Source organism: Molothrus aeneus, chromosome 15, assembly GCF_037042795.1.
Source record: "Molothrus aeneus isolate 106 chromosome 15, BPBGC_Maene_1.0, whole genome shotgun sequence".
Lineage (NCBI taxonomy): Eukaryota > Metazoa > Chordata > Aves > Passeriformes > Icteridae > Molothrus > Molothrus aeneus.
The window spans coordinates 6444927-6466714 of NC_089660.1; the positions used below are offsets into that span (position 1 = coordinate 6444927).

At 43.5% G+C, this 21788-nt stretch overlaps 1 protein-coding gene across 2 annotated transcripts; it reads right to left on the minus strand.

Moving 5' to 3' along the window:
* Positions 1–130: 130 nt before the first annotated feature.
* On the minus strand, positions 131–20160 carry G3BP1 (G3BP stress granule assembly factor 1). 2 transcript variants are annotated; one of them, XM_066560192.1, is made up of 12 exons: positions 20057–20160; positions 8991–9104; positions 7720–7801; positions 7163–7336; positions 6261–6351; positions 5690–5783; positions 5122–5326; positions 4579–4680; positions 4060–4171; positions 3608–3733; positions 3390–3499; positions 131–2651 (listed from the first exon to the last, which is right to left on the minus strand). In XM_066560192.1, the coding sequence occupies exons 2-12, from the start codon at positions 9083–9085 to the stop codon at positions 2445–2447; spliced, it is 1398 nt and encodes a 465-aa protein (XP_066416289.1). In that variant the 5' UTR covers positions 9086–9104; positions 20057–20160; the 3' UTR covers positions 131–2444. The 2 variants fall into 2 exon arrangements, with proteins under 2 accessions (XP_066416289.1, XP_066416288.1); XM_066560191.1 differs by having other exon boundaries at positions 3390–3520.
* Between the last annotated feature and the right edge of the window lie 1628 nt (positions 20161–21788).

Consider the following 21788-nt stretch of genomic DNA (forward strand, 5'->3'; position numbering starts at 1 on the left):
TCACAGCAGGTCTCTTCAGAGAACTCTGTTATTAGTGAGTACCAGAGCCACCAAAATGCAAATAACAGGAGTCACTCTACAACATAACTTTCATTTTGAAAGTGTTTCTTTACAAGACATTCCCACAGGATTTTATGTAAATATTTTATTTGCCTGTCATCTTGGGATAAGAACATGACTTTCTGGGTCAACATATTGAGTATGATTCATATGAGAACAAGCACACACTTCACCCTTTAAAATTCTTTACTGACACTCTTCTTTCAAATCAGACAGCAATGAGCCAGAACTGTCCAGCTCCCACTACAGAAATGGGGGTTCAAGCTTATGGATGCTTTTGCAGATTTGGTTAAGAGCTATAAAAGCTTCTGTTAAAAGCACTTTGATAAGTCTGAAGTGCAACCTGTTACTGCAGTCTTCGGATTCAACATCAAGAACAGTAGAAACCCAACAAAGGGGAAAAAACATATTACAAACGACAAGGACAGGGTTCAGTAAAAGATCTCCATTGCATACTTTCACCTCACAGGCATTCCTGATAGGAAAAATGCAGACAGCTTTTGTTTTTTAAAAAAATACCAGTTACCACCACAAGAGGAAGCAGCAGAATTTCCCCAAATGCTGGCTGTGAGAGCACAGCACAGCTCACACTCTCCCCCAGTTCACTAAGGTATCTCATCTCCAGGTACAGATGGTAAGCAGGCCAATCTGAGACACAGGTGTAAGGAGGGAAGGGACAAACAGTGTAACAAATTCAAAGAGAAAAATAAAACAGAAACCAACACTCCAGCAACATTTAGTACAACCAGCTTCAACCAACAAACCTGGCAAAGGAAAAGGCAAAACATGACTTGTTTGGGACAGGTAATACCGAGGGCAGCTCTGCTCCAGAGCTTACAGCAAACACAGTCAAGGGATGATACACTGCATATGCACAGTCATTATAGTCATAAACCAAGAAACATGGAAACACTGACACCTGACACAGATTAGCCAACTTCCTACACAGTTCTACTGTGCTACCAAGAGACCTGGAGGTCCAGTGGAGACACAAATCCACCATTTTTATCCAGATGTTTAACACCAGGAATTACAGAAATACTACTTTGTGCAGCACCATCTTACAGGATCTCTTGGATTGAAATTACTCAGTTTTGTATTTTATTTTCAGTTTCATCTTCTTTCAGAGGCAGTGGAGAGCATTCAACATCTTAACACCAGGACAGACAAGCACCTTCCACACTTCTGACAAAAATTCCTTCTTATCCACTTCAGGTCTGAAGCAAGGAATGAAGTACTGCAAAAATAATTATAACTTACAGCAGTTGGAAATGTAAAAGATGTGACAGAGGTATTTCTGCTTTGCTTGTAATTTTGCAATAGTTACAACAGGACCTGCCCAACTCCAAGTTCAAGTTATTAAACTTCTGCATCCAAGTATTTGTTTTCAATAATTTAAATGCAAAGTGATGCACAGAAGGTATTAAAAGCTTTAGCTACAACCACCTCTACCTTGTAAACCTAGTGACTGAAGAGCCTCTTCCCCTTGGACAAACTCCAAAATACTCTTGACTTGATAAAGCAAATCTAGACCTTTTTTATTTTATTTTTTAAACAATTTGCCAAAACTGGAATGAGAGATAAATAGAAGGCACAACAATTTTGCTTTTTTTTATACAAATACAAACTAAACATGAAAAAAACTCCCTATTTCAATAAAAAATTTCACAAGTTCAGGAAAAGTGTTTGAAGAGTCAAGTTCTAGACATTTAAAACCTATCCCACAATCCAAAATTTCAAAGTGGTAAAACAGTAGTTCAAATTCCTTGCTGTGATCATGTATCAAAAGGAAAAGAGATTCTACGGATACCCATTATTCCACTTTTACAGCGCCACAGAAAGGTGAAAGTCAATTTTTTCAAGTGGCAATGTCTCCAGACTGGAGGATGTTCATATGACCCTCAAAGAAACACCAAGAGTTTTGCTTTTTCTGCCCTTGGAATACTTGCCAAGAACTATGTTTTCCTACAGGCTCTTGAACGCATGCACGTGAAATATTATTCCGCTGACTGCACCCAAATTCATTAGAAAGAGGGGAGGGAAAAAAAAAAAAGAAAAGAAAAAAGAAAGACATTCCTTTAGGAAAAACCACTGGTACCAAAAAAACCAAAAATCAGTCCGTAAGTTTGAGGTGAAGAAGAAAATTCAGTTCTTTTCTTTTTAAAATCCACTTTTCCTAAAACGTTGTTCCACAAAGCTGGAATCTGGGACAAGGACTAGAAAAAATAAATCACAGAACCATAACACAAACAAAAAGGGGCCAAAATAGTATCAAACGTAGCAGTCTATAACAGGCTAGGGCCACATTCCAAGATACCCAAGGCTGAATTCACAAATCTGCAGGAAAAAGGGTTTGCGCCATCACGTCAACATCCGCGATGAATTCACTGGCGTTGCCCAATCCCCCTTCCAGCTCCAAATCCTGGCTTCTGGGACATTCCTCCACGAGGAGGCCCTCGAATCCCACCTCCCAGCCCCCCACGAGTGCCTCCAGGTCCACGGGGTCTGTTATCTCTGCGGTCACCCTCCCTGGCAGCTCGTGTTTTCTTCTCCTCCACATTCAGGCGCACCTCTCCCCTGAACATGATGGGCTGCAACAGAAGCACAGAAGGTGCTGTCATTAATAGGTCACCAGGAGCTCTTCAAGGTCAAGCAGATTCCTGCAACTTTGTCTCATATCCTCCTCTCCATGAAAGACTGAAGGGTCTTAGGATTACCTACTAAACAATGGCAATAGCAAAACCATGCATCCGGTCTTGGGGCTTTACTGGAAAAAAATAAAGATGCGAAGGTGTGACCCTTGAAAAGCCATCTCAGGCTGAACACAGAACATTCTGATGGGTCTCAGAGAAGCTCCCTGAATGGCTATGAGGGTGCATCCAGAGTCCCTGCCTACCACAGCAGGCAGCCATGGACACACATTCTGCATTAGCAATCACTGGTGACAGGCTGAGCAGGTACCTCCTGCCTTTGTTAGCAAAATTCTTTTCAGCCTGCACACCAATACAGCTTCTTCCTTTCAGCCTCTGACAAACAAGATTCTACTTGTCCATAGAGTCAGACTCTCTCTACCTTGTCCTCCTGAAAGCTGTTTATACACTTCCTGTGTTCAGCAATCTCTCACTAGAAAAAGGCTCTGTAATGAGCTCCTACAAGCTACTTCAATGACAAAGACTGCACAAATCTTGGTAACAGGAGGGAAAAACATCACATCTACTTTAATATGCTCAAAAAAATCTAAAGGTATCAAGTACATTCTCTTCCTGTTAAGCTGAAAAACACTGTCTGTTGTCAACAGACCAAAAACCACTGCCTAGAAATTTATTTACCCTGTTGCTAAGGATCTTCTGGACAGGCTCAGGATCATCAAACACCACAAACCCAAAATTAGGTAGCTTTCCACCACTGTTGATGCGAAGTTCAACAACATTGCCATAGCCTGCAAGAGAAAAGCCAAGTTCTTGGGTCATACATTAGAATGCTCTGTTGACCACGCCCATGGCTGCAACCCCCACCCCCTCAGAGGGCAGCAAAGCAATCAACTTACTTTGGAAAAAGTCTTTAAGTTCAGATTTATCCACATCATGGGGAAGGTTCCCAACAAACAGCTGATGACTGTCTGGGTATCTCACAATCCGCCTGGTTTCCACATCGCCTTGTTCACCCTCACGAACTTGAAGAGAAAAGCAAAACTGATTTTAGAAAAGTCAGTCCCCACAACAAACAGAAAAACAAGCCATGGTCAGAATTATCACCATTAGAAAGCATCAATTCACACTGTCTATCCATTAATATATAAAAAAAGGAAAGCAGTCTACACTAGCAAGTGTGTAATGATTTGCTTTTTAATCACCTGGCTGAGGCCAAGCTTGAATTTTTACTTGAGTAAAAATTGTTTGCTTACTGACAAAAATGATGATATTTCAAAAGCTTTAATTATCACATTGCTTCCCCAAAACCTTTAAGCACAGAAAACAGCTTCTTTGCAGTTTCTCTTACTTGGCCTAGGACCCCGCTGAGGTGGGATGCTCGTTCGCTGCTCCCTCACGCGCTGATCCCTCTGAGGCCTCTGAGGGGGGGTCTGGGATTCAGGCTTTGCCTCAGGGCGGGGCTGCACAAATTCAAAAAGGAGTGAAAGGTTTAGAGTCAGACAGACATACCAGCAGCTTCAGCTTTTAAGAGCTTACTATCAAGTTGGTACTAAAAAAATACAGGAAAAGGTAATAGTTTTTTTCCACCTGTGACTATCATACATGTTAGCTCATGTTGGCTTATATGCTAAAAGCGAGTAGCATTCCCATGAACATCCCCTGTTTTCCTCCATGAGAAACAATTCATTCTCAACCCAAAAACCAAGGAATAACCTCTTGTTATTCCCTGTCTACCAGGTCTACCAGGAATCACAGAATGCTAAAGTCTTTGGGGCCTGGGAAGTCAAATCAGAAACAAGCAGATTTCACTCTCTTTCCCCTGTCAGCCAGTTTAGCACTTGAGCTTCTCCAGGTGCTGGATTCCTACCTGTGAGACCGGTACTTTCACAACATGAGGTGGTATTCCTGATACTGGGACAGCCCCACTGGGAGGAAGGTTCTTGCTGGTTACTGATGCCCAGGAAAATGTCTTAAAAAAAAAAAAAAAAAAAAAAATAACTAACTACATCTCCATCTGAAATTTATTACTGACAGGACAGCTAACAGACACAGGATATCAGGAACAAATTTTAATGTATACTTGAAAATCAGGAGCCAGCCAATAGCAATTTCCCCACAATTTCCTTCAAATTATTTAAATTCAGAAGATTCAGTGTTATGACAATGGAGTCACACTTCTACTCTATTCCTGAATTCCAGAGTTGAAACAGGACACAGCAGTGACCCAACACCAAGTATCACATCAAGGTTAACCAAAATACTGGATTCCTGAGTCCCAATCTGTCCACTTTACCTTCCTTAACACTGAGAAGTGACAAAAATCCCCAGGTAAAAATAAAGCTGTGTAAATAGACAAGAAAGCCATACTGATGAAATCACATCAGAGAAAAGAGAGATCCACTGTCATTACCCTGGAGTCCTCTTGCACTGCAGGAGCTGGATCAGCAGGAGCTGGAGAAGGACTCTTTTCCACAGTCTCTTCTGGAGCAGATTCCTCTAATACTGGCTCAGACTTTTCTTCCTGCACCTCTGGTTCAGGTTCCTGTTCAGGTTCTGCCTCTGGCTCAGGCTCTGCCTCTGCAGCTGTCTCTTCCAGGTGTTCCTCAATGTCATTGCTATTATACAGCAGCACAAAAAGCAGGAAAAAGAGGTGGCATTGTATTTATTCTATTACTGGTGATAAGCAGTGCTACTTATGCAATACAGAAGTCAGGCACATGACATTTGAGAGGAAGAACAAGGCCAAAATAAGGCCACATTGCACAAGGATACCAATTTTGCATTGGTACACTATAAAGCAGCAAAAAAAAAAATCCAGTCTCAGTTCAGTCTAACAGCATTTTAATTTCAGCTGATCAATAAACAGAATTTTTTTGACTGTCAGAAGAAAACTATTAATAGCAATAAACTCATGTGACCTGTTCTACAAGCAGCCTGTCTCACACAACACCTGACTTCATCTATAAATATATTATTACCTGACAGCCTGCTCATAATAAGCACCACTATCATCAGGAACAGCCTCAGGTGTCTGCTGTCTTTCCTCAGGTTCTTCCCCTTCCTCCTCTGATTCTAAATAAGGTTAGAAAAGAAAAAAAAATAACAGACATCTTTAGTAAGAGGCTCAAACACAAGGCACCTATCACAAAATACAGGTGAAGTTTCTGCCAAAGAACACACAAGAAGCAATTTTGAGATGTGACATGAAACAGACATTTTTTTATATTTCCACTATCACTTTGGTTATTCAGTTTTGACCAGGTTAAAAAACATGTTCCAAATACTTCAGAGAACATTTATAACCTACAAATCTGACTGCAACTGCCAAAATAAGTCTTACAGTTCTTGTAATAGAAACAGATTATGCCAGAAAAATAATCATCTGCATGTCACAACTCCTTGCTGGACCGTAAAGAACTACAGGCAAGGAAAAAACCTACAAGCACATGAAATCTAACACTGATCTGTCTTCTCCAGCAAGATTTCCTTTGATCTGGGAACAGAATGTTGATATAGATCCAGAATCATCCAAAAATTTCTGCTACTTACCCTCTGGAGGCTCAGTATCAGAGTCCCCAAAAACCTCGTCCTGGTAGCGGAAGATATCGTTGTGGACATAGAACTTGTTTGCAACAGAGCCCTAAGAGTAAATCAAAGGGAAGAAATGAATCAGTAATAACAATCCAGTAATGTAAAAATTGAAATAATGTGAAAACAAGAAAGGTTTGAGCAAATAGTCCTTCCCACAAGATTAATCCAAATTTGCCTCTTTTAAGAGCATAATGTTATTTGGGGCAGGAAAACAAGAAAGAAAAAAGACATCACTCCTAACAAGTTAGGTATGGATGGAACAAAGGAAAAAAAATTGTATAGCTCACAACACTAAAGTGTGATTGACAACTTCCTGGTGTCCAAAGTACCAATTTTTATCTCCAAGTCATATTGTCAAACAGAGTGATTTTACGACACTCCTTTTTCACTATCATTTTAATTCTGTTAATTGCTTTGTAAAAAAAGTCTATTTAAAATGTCACTTCAAATGCTAAGTCAGCACTTTATGAACAAGAAAATTTGGAACCCATATTTTCAAAGTGACAGGAAGCATTTCCCTCTTTCTACTACCTCTTTTTCAGTAAAAAGACCAGTTGCTAGGATAGCAAATCAAAGACAATATAATTTTAATATGCTTAAGAAAAAAAAAAAGTGTTGCACTAACCTAGGAGTCCAAAGTCAGGATATTTAAAACTGATTTCAATATCCAAGGTCAATGTACAATCACACAGAGGTAGTGTGATTCCCAAAGGAATTTTCAGAACATAACTGCTGAATTTTGTGGCAAGTAACCTTCCTAGTCTAACCCTTGAGAGTGCAGGCCTGAGGCAGACAGAGCTCAGCAGTGGTGCCAGCAGCCCCTGGCAGCCCAGCAGCCCCTGGCAGCCCAGCACACCCACCTCAGGAGCGAGCACGAAGGTCTGCATGAACCTGCGCACGGGCTGCATGTTATTGGAGAGCTCCCCCATCACCTGCACCACCACTCCATCGTTGAGCGTGGCGTGGGCATCCACGTGACGGATCTTTGTGTGGCAATCCTTGAAGTTTAGTGACAGCACCTTCTTGTGGATATCCTAGGAAAGAATGGTACACGTGGGTTATGCTGCAGAAGCCATTTCTGCCAAGTTAGCAGCTTTCAGAGAAAGCAAAATCATAAAAACTGGTTGAAGATACATTCCCTAACTCTGGAGGGAGAGATTGGCAGGATGCTTGTTAAGTTTGCTTTGCAAGCAATTTTACATTATGAGCTTTCTATAAAGGAAGCACATTTTGCCTAACTACTGCTGTTACTGCTGTCTACAGTCAAGAGGGTTTTTTCCTCCCCTTTTTTTTCTCTTCTTTTACAGAAAACACTTGAACAGTGTGGGGGTGAATCACAGCTGGATACATTACTCTTCTCAACCATAAAGGTGACAAAATAGAAGGAAAGAACAGCTTTCTTTTAAAAAGTTCTTACAGATTGCCCATAGACTGCATCAGCTGGTTTTCCATTGGAATCCAAGCCACCGTGGACATAGGAAGAGTTCTTTCCATAAAACCTGTTGGAAAGAAATATTTTAATGCCAAGCTTTGCTGTGTAAGAACATTGAGCCTCTACACTAGAGTGCAGTACAAATAATACACTTTCAAGGAAGTTTCCTGTCTGAATCACTAGACTAAAGCCACAGAATCTCATAATCCTGTTGCCAATCTGGGGGTGGAGGGAAAACAAAGTTTTCTAATGTAAACTGCAGCATTCAGGTGTGTCAGAGACCCAGGCACCAACAACCAAAACCAAAGTCTCACGAGAGCTCATGATCCAATCCCATGATCCTCTTTCTGCATGAGGTCCCCAAAACAACAACACCCTGAACATCTGGGATGCTGAAGGCTTCCTCTCAAGTTCCGATTTCAAGCTTGAGCAAGGAGCAATGGGACTGTTTTGCTCTCCTACAGTAAAAAAAATATTGCAAGTAAATCTTCCTTTCTGGAACTGAGAGGTTACCACCTGAAATGCCCCAAGCACCATGGCACTGCACTCTGCCAGCAGATAAAAGACTGGAATGGATTCCATGGCACAGAGTCAACTGTCCCCTGACCCAAAGGGATGAGGTCAGCTATTCACCTAAGTGGAGAAACACTCTGAGTAACTGTTCCTGAGACTGGATGGGGGGAAGGTGTCAGAAACTTTATCTGGCTACTCAAAACACAACAAAATGAAGTGTATCCTCACAAACAAGACTAGTTTCAGAAGGATACCTGTCACACCAAACAGAACTGATTTGTTTACATAATGGATTATAGTCAGCTGCATATCCATAATTTCCTGACCTTCCTTTAAGAAAGAGCTGGTGTGACTCCCAAGAGAGACCAGCAGACATGCACAACAAAATTTATTCAATCTTTCCTTCTAGTGAGGGGCCATTTTTTCAAGCCAAAAACTACAGAAATGCTCAACTAAGTGGTATTTCTCCAACTTCACTTTATTCTGATTACAAGTAGAAGTGGCAAGCAGCTTTTCAGCTAGAACCAGAACTCAGATATTTAAAGAATTCCTGTAATCTTTATTATCCATCTTTTAACCCAGCTGAACAAAACCGAAGTAAACGATGCTCAGCATCTTGAATAAATCAGTTTTTTAAGTGACCAAATTCAGCAAACTAAGACACAGTAATAAGATCATTCACCAATTTTAACACCCAAGTTAATTCACACAGAAAAGCAGCTGGAAGTGAAGCAGAGCTTTACCTGTGCAAATAGTCAGGTGCTTGGTTCAGCAGGGTATAGTACTGCCTCACGAACTCCCGCCCGACCAGCAGGGGACTTGGCTTCTCCATCACCATTTCTTTGGTCAACTGAAAACTGTGGGAAAAAAACAAAAGCTCCATAAACCAGGGGCATTTCAAATGGCTGTTCTCATCCTGATTGCATAAGCCACCTAATCACAGTGGAAAGCATGCACCAGGACTGTTTTACCCTGTAAGCAGTTTAAGCAATGTGTTTTCAGAGTCATCAGAGTTTTGGTGCCAGGGAGAGGATTCCTGGCTACCAAACCAGAGGTGGGAGAGGCTGCAAGGCCGAGGCAGGTCACCTCATAACCTGCCAGGAGTTAAGCATCCCACATATTCTCAGGAAAAAGCAGGTGGCAAGCAAGTAAGGTTCTTCAAGAGGATTTGCTAAGTGGCTAAGACATTTACAGTCAATCCAAATTCTACTTACCTCACTTGACTTCACAATCAGAATTAAAAGTCAGATGTTCTCAGGCAAAGCCTGTGCTACTGTATTAAGGGCATTTTTAGAAGGTCAGAATAAGTCCAATCTATTTTTATCAGCAGCACAGCACTACTTGCTCTGAGTGTCAAGCACTCTGGAGGAATATTAGATTATATTAAAATTATTATGCTGCAAACTGACACATACTGCTCTTCCCCTGCTTCCACCAATCTCAGCAAGTCATTTCTCACTTAAATTCAGACCACCAGTCAAGTGAACAGCACCACCCATGCCCAGGGACAAATCCATCTGGGTACTTCCACCTACCTTTCATGAGGCTGTAAGTTACAAAAATAAAGTATTTGCAGGTAGGTTACACAATACATATATCTTCAGCCCAAACCAGAGCAGATTCCCACATTTCCTTGTTATTAAATAGTCAAACACTGTTCAAACTCATTTTGAAATAGTTTTAAACTCACAGGGATAAACACCAATAGCAGGGCATGTTCTTGGTACCAAATACAGAACCAAGAGCAGATTTTCTGCTTCACACTCAGTTGTACCAATCAATAGAGAATGGGGGCTTAGCAAACAGTTTTGCTGCTGAAAGAACTTTCTCCCCACTACTGACCCCCAATCTCCTTCACTACAGAGCCCTTTTCCCAAACACATGGCATTCAAATTCCAGATGCACACTCTCCAGGTGTGACAAGCAAGTCAAAACTGACACTACTCATCTGAGACCTCTAAAAAGCAATTCAGGAATCATTGATTACTAAACTGCTTTTATTTAATACTGATTACTATAAATAGTGACAAGAAATGATGGCATCAACGACTGGGGGAAAACCCAGACTGGATCACAGCCAGAACACAGAATGGGGGGGAAAAAGGAACCCAGACTAAGCAGTCTTTTAGCATAGAATAATCCAGGAGCCTGCACAAGCTCGTCCAAGCCAGGCACGTCTCAGGACAAGCTTTCTCTTGTCACTATACCCAAGAGCATCCCATACCCTGGGAAAACTGAGTTGCCCACAAATTATCCTTCAAACATAGCAAAAGGGAAAGAAAAAGACTGGCTTTCCCACCTGCCTGTACTCAGCCCTGTCCCAGTTCATCCAAGGATCTTAAACGTTTGATACTCACTGTATTTAGTGAATTTCAGAGAACTTGTCATTTAGACACCAAAAATTGACAAGAGAGCAAAGCTTCAGGAGACAGAGGTGACCAGGCTGGTGTTAATTTCAAACACAACATACACAGGGCTGCAAAGGAAATCACAACCACACTGCTGGATGGACCAGGAATGCAAAACAGAAGTTTTAAGCCTCAAAGAGATGAATGTAGCTAAGAAGATGCCATGGAATCTGGTACTTTGGGTGAAGCCAAGTCCAAATGAACCTGGCAAATTTCATCTGTCTCAGTCAATGGTTAAAGACCCAACACATGGTAATCAAGGGACAAGGCAATGTTTAGCCACACTGTCAGAACACCCAGGTAACAGAACTGAGGATGTGATCAGACCCAAGCTCCCAGCAGTGCCAGAATGCACTGCAATCAGCTTTGCTGGAGGAATGCAGCTAAGACTCAAGCCAGAAGACACAACAGCAGAGCCATAATTTTGTATACGTTGAGGGGTTTTGCTCTGCTTTTAATACCATCACATATTACCATCTTTTTAAGTCTAGAATAAATGAGAAATTTCCCCATTCTATTTTAAAGCACACTTTTCACTAGGTTTAAACACAGCAAGAAAGATCAGGTGAGCTCCAGAAGATGTGTCCATGAACTCCTTCTTTCAGCAGGGTATGTGCCTATCACCACCACACAAAGAAGTGTTACCTACATGGCAATGTACAGAAAAAATAAGACTAAATATAACCTAGAACTTAAAGAGGCTTTTCAAAACATTCAGAAGCTTCCAGCTGTTAGAGGACTTTCAAGAGTTAACCATGTAGAAAGGAAGAAGTAGTCCATGGCTGGGTCTGGCCTGCAGGAAATGCTCAGATTCTGCAAACCACTTTCATTTCAGGAAGGTTCTACTATCTGTGGTTTTGCAGAAGCCTTTCAACTCAAAACGTAATGTATTACAGATACAGATGTCCAACACCCACAGCACAGTCTGAGGTGACAAAAACCTCCAAGAGATGAACTCTTGCCTTCTACTACATGTTAAATGATATCCCCATAAAATATTATCAGACAATAAGAGAACACGGCAAAGGTAAAGTACAGCTAAGTGGTGACTACCACTGCTGACTTCCTCATCCCACTTTGTTTCCTCCTGAGTACCTGTGAAGCTCTAGAAGGAGCAGGCCAAGCCTAAAGCAGTGGGAGCAGAAGTGGCAGAAAGACATGACCTGCACTTTTAGCTCCAGTCAGCTGAACTGACAAGGCAGGATTTCTTTGCTCCACAACAGTTAAAAATTTGCTTCTGTGCTGACAGTTTACAGCCAGGAAGCCAGTCCTACCATACACCACATCACCATCTGGAGAACGACAGGAGGCACACTTCATTTCTTTGTGAGGATATAGTTTCCCTGAAATTCAAGCTTATTTCTACAAATATAAATAGGCAGCTTTCTATTCAGTTCTGATAAATGATGAATTGGGCTCTTCTGAGAATTATTTTCAAGTGCTTCCTAGAACACCAATGTACAAAGCCTGACATTCTCACATTATGGCAAAATCTTCCTGTAGCACTCAAAGGTCAACAGCTGATTCACCACCAGCTCTTTCAGGTTTCTGTTCTTCAGTGAAAGCCCTCACCTACATTAACCCAGACACATCATCTTCTGTGCTGGTCTCAAGAAATACTGGAAGTGGCTTGATTAGGTCTGCCATACTTACATGCTTAAAAATACGCATAAAAGAACTTCCCTCCCGCTAAGGGTGAAAAATCTATCAGAACTAACTCCTAACATGAAAAGAGGAATTGCTGAGTGCCCAGTTGTTCTCAAGCAGATCTGAAAAGAAATGGGAAAGACCTACATGACCTAATCAGAGGACAACAATCTGTTTTTACTGCTGCTGCACCTGCTGCTACGTTGCCAGCTGCCATCTGCTCTTGTTCTCCAGCCAGCACAACCTGAATGGTGGAAGCCAAGCATCTCCTCAGAGAGCATTTGCTCCCTACCACTCATGAGCAATTTACTACTCCACTATTCCCTGATCCAAGAAAAACTGCTAATACTTCATACCAATTTTCATTGCACAGCACATAATAGCACCAAATGTTTGAACTGTCACTATGCTACTCCTGATAAAAGCTTATCCACACATTTTCCTGTCAATTGACATAATGATGAAAGGGTGAAAATTGACAGGAAAAGCCGAAAATCTGATTATTTAAGATTCATTCATAATCACGCATTCATATTATCCCATATGTAAAACAAATTGGATAAGTCAAATTTTAACAAATACACCATAACAATTCTGCAGTGTAACTGAGCCCCTTCCTTAAGCCAAGGACTTAGAGGAAGACAAATACCTCCTTTACAGTGGTTATCACCTGGCTGATGGAAAATTCCACCATCTGTTACAATGCTCCCACTTGGCAGAAAATCAATGTCAGGCACTGAATTTCTGAAATAGTGTTATGTAAATTAGAGCCATTTATGTAAATTCCACATTAGCAAATTCAGATTTAGGCCCACAAAACCTATTAGTATATTAGTGTTCAGAAAAATGGACTCAGCACTCACATCTAGCACGGGTTATTATTTTCTTACCAAACTGCAACATGGTGAAAGCAAACTAATCGCTGCTGTCCCAACTTAATTTGTTTGGGGTTTTTGTGGATTTGGGTTGTTTTTTTTTTAATTTTTTGAATCAAACAAGTTTAGCCTGAATGTTGCTTCTACTGGACTTCCTACACAACAGAAGTGTGTGTTATGCTCATCACAGGATGTTTGGGCTCTCAGGACAACCAGTCCCAAGACCCAGGCAAAAGCCCCTTGGCCTGATGTAACAAGCCAAAAGACCAAAACCCAAATTTCACTTCCCAAAGACTGTGGCAATTTTAAACTTCTGTTAAGAAAAAAAGTTAGAACTAACAAGAAGACAAATTCAAATTGAATCATAACCTCAACAGGCTCTGATGTGTTTTTAACATTAGCCTCGTTTCTTTGTTCTCTGCCATCGTTAATTACTTTTTTTTTGACTTACATTTTAATAGAAGGAACCTTCTCAAGAAACCCAAAGTTCCTACAATGCATTCTAGTCCTGAGTGGAATATTACACACAGCTCACCCCTTCTCCTTTGGCTACTCAAGTGCCATAAGGTGACCATCTGAACTCCACTCCTTTCATCTCTACAAACTGGTGGAGTTTACAGGGTGCCAGAACAGCCATTCAGAATATCAAACTTTTCACACAACCCCACTCCCTCATTTTGGTATCAGTGAATTCCTTAACTTAAAAAGGGTTTTTGGAAATTGAAGAGACAACAGGAGAAGCTTACACAAAAAAGAGGTGTCTGTATCCAAGCACAACACAACACAAATGTGGCAAACAGCAATTTTGCTGGAAATTAAAGGTCTGGTCAATAGTTAATAGGATTGCATAATTAAGTGTCATTTGGGATTTCTCCAAGTTGCTTAGCAACAGGTGAGCATGCTCAAAGCCACAAACCATTTATTTAGATGGAATAACCAGCTCTAGAAGCAGTTACTGCTGCTGTTATGGACCAAAAAAAAAAGAAAGTAATGGAAGAAAACGCCAGTAAGCCTCTAAGAGGCATGATATAAACAAAGTTTAACTACAAAACTACAAAACAACAAATACAGTTAATTCCAACTCTCCATACATTTTAGATGATTAGCATCTGCTCTGCTGCTGACTAAGCAATAAAAGGAAAAAACCCATGAGGCTTGTACCTGTGTGAATCGTGATACAAAACATGAAAGTGAACAATGGAACACAAGCTAAACTTGCACCCCATGGCAAATTCCAGGGCCCATCTCAGCTGGGGATTTATATCACCACACCAGCTTGCTCTCAAGTAGAAGAGTGATGTTAGAAAAATGTGTATTTAAAACACAAAGACTCCAGATACACTGAGATACCCTTATTTTAATACAGCCTTAACTATCCAAGGGCAAAAAAGACACCCAAAACAATCCAGTTGTTGACCTGAGCTTAAATTAGAGAGCTGAAAATGCACCTCAAATAAGCAGGCAGATGAAGTCCCAAAACACTAATCTGCTTTAAAAAATAGGTCTCATTACTTGCCTCCTACTGGATGCAGAGGCAGACAATGTCACTGGGACAGAGTCCCAGCAGCACAGCCTGTATTTCAGAAACAAACCATTACAGCTGCCTACCTGTAACCAGCTCATCTTTTCTGCCTTTTGACAGATTCAGAGGCAAAGCATTCAGACTGGAAGAAGTTATCTTAAGTCAGCACTATTCCACAGGAGGCAAGATGCTTGGTAGCCACTGTCAATGGAAGCTCAATGATGGGATAAGTTATGCAATAAGTAAATATTTGAGGATGAAATTGGGACAAGTTGTGAAGTTACCAGCATTCAACTCTTACTAGCATCTCCAGCAAACAATGAGAGTCTGTAAGATGAATGTATTCACCAGGAACTTCCAGAAGCAGGCAGTGAATGAAGTGTCAGACATATCCAGCAGACAGAGGAGCCTTTAATAATCTTCCAAACACCTAATAAAACGTGGATCTAGACTGTCAAACTTAGCACAGCTATTTCTCCTTTCACTTATGACTCATCTCCACTGTATGACCCACACAACCTACCAAGACAGGCAGTGCCTAAATTCATAAGATACTTGAGGTGCTACAGGGAATTACATCCTAAAAAAATAATCACCAGGCAATCAGCTTTCTCTGTGCTTAATTACCCAGATGTAGCAGAAAGGCAGAGCAATACCTGAGCCCCTTCTGAGACACACTGACATGGGACTCTCTAGAAAAGCCATGTATCACGCCAACACATGGATAAGAAAAATTAAGTTAGAAGCTTAACTATTCTCTAATCAAATCATCTAATCAAACAAAATTTAAGCACAATAAAAAGAAGTTTTCATCACAAAATTAAAAAATAATTCAGAATTACATTCAGCACTGCCCATGCTAGTACCAAAAACCCCTCAGCTTGCCAGTGGCAGATGGGAAGCCTTACTCAGCAGCAATGCACAGCCCTTCAAACACTGGGAGAATACAAATAAACAAGGCAGCAATTGCTGAAGAGCTGTCAGAGTAGAAATCTGCCTGTGTTTTTGCTAACAAACCTAAGTGTGATCCACAAGTTGATGGATATGATGGAGTCTGCTATTTCTTAGACAAAATTCACACTCGTGTTTTTCAGCTCTACCAAGCAAGAAAGAGGCAAACTGAAGATTTCTAATGCTTTCAGTCAATCTAAAAGAAAAGAGATAATTTTGGAGAAATGTTATTTCCAGGGCATTAAGCTCAAAAGCAGATTAAAAACACAAAGATCACCTGAAGTGAAAGTCAGGGTACTTGAGATCAGCAAACCCCTACAGTAAGGGAAGAACATTCATCTGGGTAAGGAAAACAATACCAAACACTGTTCCTGTGGCTAAGAGCATAAAGCTCCAAAAACAAATAGCAAATCAGGTCCTGCTTACAAGAGAAGGGGGAAAAAAATCTAACCCAGAAGAATCCTGAAAACTTGCTATTAAAACTAAGTGATATAGTAAGAAATTTTTAACGAGGTGTTTGGCTTTTCTCTTCCTCCCTAAAAACACTTTGCCTCCCCTTCCACACCCTAGTATGGTGTGGGTTTGAGGTTTTTTCCTTCCTTTTTAAAGCTGTTTCACCTGGCTTCCAAGTTTCTACTTGATACGAATCATCACTTCTATTCAGCAGTTACCTGCTGTAACATTAAACTAAAGTGATTTGTCCTGAGCCTAATGAGCAACACTTCATATCCTCACAAAAAGCTCTGTTGCATTTAGCACTACAGAAAAACACGTGGCCCTTGTGATTTGACAGAAGCCAAACACAAACTCCTCTTCAAAATCTGAGTTCTCTGAAAACTCAAAGCCTTGAGAATTCCCAGAAATATTCCTACATTTTTAATAATCCTAAAATCAGATTATCCTAAACGGGCTCTCAAATGTGGGGGAAGGATTTGCCTTTCTAACTGAACTTATTTCAACCTCATTGACCCCTCAGTTAGTAGCAACGTTTTTCTGCAAAATTACATTTCAAACATGCAAATTTCATCCTGAAGGGCAGTAGGATAGTGCTGAATGGTTTGTTTACTTTTTCTTTAATAAGAAATAAGTCAGCTTTCTGCCTCTACTGCTCTCCAGACTGCTTCATGATAAAGCAGCTATTTAGACCCTGTGATTTTGCCATTAGAACAGGTTTTGTTTTGACATCCAAGAGCTGCTCCAACATCTCGATGAAGTTGGCAGCAGGTCCAGTCATCTTCTCTTAGGTCTGCAAATTTTCCATTTGGCTCCAGTGCAGCTTCTTAAAGTAAAAAAGCAAAAGTTACTCATCAGCAGTCAGAAGAGGCAGATCAGAACCCTGAGCTACATCAAAACTACAGCAAAATTCAAGCTTAATGCCACTCAGATTAGAATCACCAAGATTAAGATTCAAAATATTTTCTGCATGCCAAGCAACAGAGAACTGTAAAGAGAATCAACTCTTTCACCTCTACCCACTTAGGTCACAGAAGAGGCTTAAACCTGATGTATCAGCTGTATCCTGGCACTCAGGACTGACCCATCCCAGCACTGTTACATTAAAAACAAAACACAGCCAGCCCTGCAGCAGGCAGGAAACAGCACAGGCCAGAGCAGATGGAAATGGAAGATGGGCACAAGCCCTTTGCAGTGCAGAGCTGCACGTTTGCCTCAGCAAGGAATCAGGTTCAGCACAGATCACTCCCACATAACTGACAGCAGCCAGGTCCTGCTCTGAAAGCTGCACTGCACCAGCCATGGCCTCCTGGAAGAGCTCCAGACTTAATATAGCAAAGCTGGGACCTCAAGCCAGCACAACACTCACTGCCTGCAAAGTTTAAGGATTCTTGTACAGTACCTGAGGATCAGACTTCTGATTTTCTTTTAAATTACTCAATGAGGTAGCTTAAGGTTATCAAGTCTACTAGTAGGTAGACCAGGAAATCAAACAACTACTTAAAAACTCAGTAAATTTTATAACAGGCACCTGTAAAAGTCACTCAGTCTTCTAGAGCAAACTATCACTTTTGGTTTGTTCCAGGCAGAGCAGACTACAGCCAGAACAGCACCCAGCACCATCCTGCTGAAGTCCTGCTCTACTTGGATTTCCTCTTTGGTTCTTCAGTCATCACCCCTGCCAGGCAAAAAGGCCCAGGTGCTAATATTAAAGAATTAGAAAGCACTATTCTAGTTTAACAGGCCGTTTATGCCACCCTTATGAGTGCTCTCTCATCAGGTCCTTCTGTTTTGAACAGAAATACCAAGATGTACTTAAAACATCACCTTTGCTTTATTTCCCTTTCAGTAAAGTGTTGCTTTGTATGTCTGCCTTACAATTTGCAACGTGAAAAATAAAGCTCTGAAACCAAGAATTTGCTGTTTCATTGAGTGCATAAAGATTCTGTTTAAAATTCAGGTGTTCAAATTCTATCAGATGTGTTGAACTCTACTGATGCTGTTGTGCCAGCACCAAAGGGAGCAGCAGAGCAGTGGTCCTGCCATCACAGCACAAACAAATCCTTTTGTTGTTTCTCAAACTGCAAATGCAAAGATTGCCAACAGAAATCCTGATGGGCTTGGCACACATTGACTAAGTCTTGTCCACCAGGTTTTCTTTTTAATTTTAATTATGTTTCCCTGGCTTCAACTGAAGGAGTCCACACTTAACACAACCTAGCAAAAAAAGGGCAAATTCACCCCAGTCAGGAACTGGGGCCACTCTTCACCTCTTGATGTCTACAAGCCTAAGGTTTTTAAAAATATTTATATTTATAAAATTATGGCATCCATTTGCAAAGGTTCCAGCATTGATTTTTTTTTTTTCCCTAACAGACTTTGTACAATTACACTTTCTAGCAGGTTTCAGCAGTGCCTTTCAGGCAAACCAGTCCCTGCAACACGTGATGCTGTCAAAAAGGTCGTGAGATCTCCATCATAAAGATAAGGATGTAAGACTTTAAACACGTGAAAACTTCCAGCCAACCTTCAAATTAGCTACATACACCATCCACTAAAACAAAAAAAGCTGGACTCACAACTCTACATTATTATATATGGTGACTGAAGTATCCCAGAAAAGGTGAGTTCAGTTCACAGGATGAGAGCATGCTACCATCAGCATCATGGAACTATCACAGAGCTATTTAGAAAAATGGTTTGGCTTATTCTTTCCAGACAGAGACTAAGAAAAGTGAAAATTTGGTCGAAGGGAAAAATTTCAGGAAAGGTCTGAAATGCAGTTTTTGTCTGTCAACTTCTGCACTTCCCTTTATGACATGAATCTAACAAGCTTTGTTAGCTAAAAAAAAAAATAAAAAATCCAACACACCCCTCCCCACGTTTGATTTATGGCATCTGGAAGCATCAGCTTCCAAAGCTTGATAGCAGTGTCCAGATTTCCTAAATCTGTCACTCCTGGCTGTGAGAGCAGGGGCTTGCCAAAAATAGCACACACTGGAAACATGGCGGCTTGCTGCAAATGCTGCTTTCCCCCGGTGGTGGAACAAAAAAATCCTTTTTTTGGTAAAGACCACTTATTCTATTCATGCAAGCCTTAACACAGAAGGTCACCAGGTAAGCCCGCTGAGAACGAGGAACGCGGTAGAACATCCATATCAACACTGGGAGCTACTGGAAGATGTATGGAAACCTTTTCTCTGGGGTTTCTCCCGCACGTTCATCTGGGGCCTTAAAGGATGCTGGAAAGTCTCATTACAAGCACTACTTCGCATTTAAATCTTAGCTTAATCTCGGATTCAGCCAAGGTCATGCGGTAAACCAGGTTAAGATCCACGCTCTCCTGCTGGAATTTTAACTTCCCTTAGCTATAAAGTTACAGCAAGGGAGGCACCCCGAGCTGATACCCAGGTCCGGACCATGCGAGCACCCAGCGCTGCCCCTCCATCCGCAGCTACAGCTCCCCCTGAACCGGGAACACCTCGGCCTTCGGGTGGGCTCCTCCCCGGCCCCACCTGCCCAAAACAAAACCCAAAAGCGGAAAGCGAAAAAGCCTCCGAGCCTGGAAAGCGGAGAACAAAGCTCGACCCGCACATCTCGCCTCGCACAATGCGGGCCCGCGAGCAGCCGATCCCCCGCCGCCCCCCCTGCCCCGCACGGCTCCCGCCGGCAGCTCCGAGGCCGCCGCGGCACCGGGAGTTCGGGCGAAGGCTGCGGAGCCCGCGGGGGCCGCGCGGCCGCGGGTCGGGCAGGAGGGCGCCGGCGCCCGCCACAAAGCGCCGCGGGGAGCGGGCGGGATGAGGGGGAGGGGGGCGCCAGCAGCGCCGTCCCGCACGGCCCGCGGCCTACTGAGAGCCGGGGGCGCCTCAGAGCCGGGGCGGTGCGTGCGGCCCGCGGTCCCCCCGGGAAGGCGCGGCCGCGCCGGTGTCTCCCCGCGCCTCCCACCCCCTCACCTGCGGGCAGAGCGGGACGGGAGCGGAGGCGCCGCTTCACCACAGGGCCCGGCGGACGAAAAGCGCCTCACGCAGCGGCGTGCTCTGCCGCCGGCTACATATATCCGGCGCGCAGCCTACCCCAGCGGGCGCGGCCCAGCCAGTCAGAGAGCGGCGCTCGCCCTCATTCGGATGCCGGTTGGCTCACAGCCGTGAGGAGGCGGGCGGAGAGCTGAGGGGCAGCTCAGCCAGCCAACCATTCGGCAGCGGTCCGCGGGGCGGGGAGAGTGATTAACAAGCCGGCGAACCAATGGGCGGTGGGCGATTGCTGATAGATTTGCGCTTTGGCCAATGGGACGACGCTCCCCGCGCCAGCAGGCGCACAAGGCGGCGCGCGCCGGACGCCGCAGTGTGGTTGAGCCGCACTGCAGCGCCCTTGAGAAGGTGCTGGTAAACCCCGTTATAGATGGGGCGGGCCCCGCGGGGCGCGATGGCCAATGGGAGGGCGCGCTGGGCGCTGACGGACAGTTCCCCGCCGCGGCTCTTAAAGGGGCAGGCGGCCGCCACGCTGGGCGCGTCCCGCTCTCCGCAGCGCCCCCTGCTGCAGGGAGGGAGGGGGCGCTAACATGGCGGCGGGCGCCATGAGGGGGCTGAGAGGGTGCTCAGGGCCCGGCCCCTGCGGTCGAGCGCTACGGACTCCCAGACAGTGGCCGCCCACTTTGGCTGTGTCTCCACAAGCTGCTTAGGGCTCACCTGTCCCACGCACCTGAGAGAAACCCCCAGTGCGGGTGGGCAAAAGGAGCTGCTCACCCCAAGGCGCCTCCATCACACCCAGCCCGGCCGCTCACGCCAAGCTGAAGGTGGTGGTCACTGGTGGTCACTGACCCCTGCCCATCCCGGGAGGCTCATCCAGCTGCTGCTTTTCCCTCACAGCTTCTGAGCAAAGCCAAGTCAGCATCATCTGCCCCAGAGGAAAGGCAATGCAAGCAGGAGGGTTTTCTAACACATCTACAAAAGAGAAAGGCCTGGAAGTTCTCAGATGCTTTTGCTCACCAGCAGGTGCTGGTCCAGGGACCCCAGCGAGCAGGAGGGAATGGGAGCAGGCAGTGAGCCAGAGCTAAGCAGCTTCCAGGCAGCCATAGCTTTCCATTTGTTTGTGTCACATCCCATCCCACACGTATCTATGACATGAAGCACTCAGAGATGGATTTCACCCTATAAAAATGACTTCCTGCCCACCGCCACATCCCTGATTGCTGCCTAAACCGCTCCCTGCCATGCCTGGCAGCAAAGGATACAGACAGGATTGGCATGAGGCCACCCTCAGCATTAATATCCTCCCCCAATACCTCCTGCCTATTTTTAGCCTAAGCCACGCTGCAATCTGCCAGTTCATAAATCAGCACTGCAGACTTTTACAAAGTTTAACGTGAGCCCAATGACCCAGCACAACGGCCCTCCCCGAATAAACTCTGCCAGGGGGATCTTGGGCATCTCTCTGCAGAGCAATAGTGGAGCAGAGAATTCCCCTTTTATAAAACCATCCGTACAGCAGCAGCATCCTGTGCACCTCAAAAGAAATGCCCTGACCCCCAGCTGGTGAGGCAGAAAACAAGAAACACGCTGGTTACATTCCCTGTTACAGGCTGGGCTTCTCAAGGGGAAGATGCTGAAAGCCAGCACGTGGTGGGGAAGTGTCACACACAGAGCTCTGCCAGCTCTCCTCAGCCCTGGTGTGATGCTCTGTCCCTCC

What these genes read in the sequence shown, in the direction of transcription:
- G3BP1 (XM_066560191.1), bottom strand. Translation starts at nt 9,085, where the DNA reads ATGGTGATGGAGAAGCCAAGTCCCCTGCTGGTCGGGCGGGAGTTCGTG. An exon ending in GCACCTGACTATTTGCACAG is followed by an intron (nt 7,802 to 8,990) that starts GTAAAGCTCTGC and finishes TCTTTCCAACAG; the next exon opens with GTTTTATGGAAAGAACTCTT. An exon ending in TCAGCGGGGTCCTAGGCCAA is followed by an intron (nt 3,734 to 4,059) that starts GTAAGAGAAACT and finishes TTTCTCTTCAAG; the next exon opens with TTCGTGAGGGTGAACAAGGC.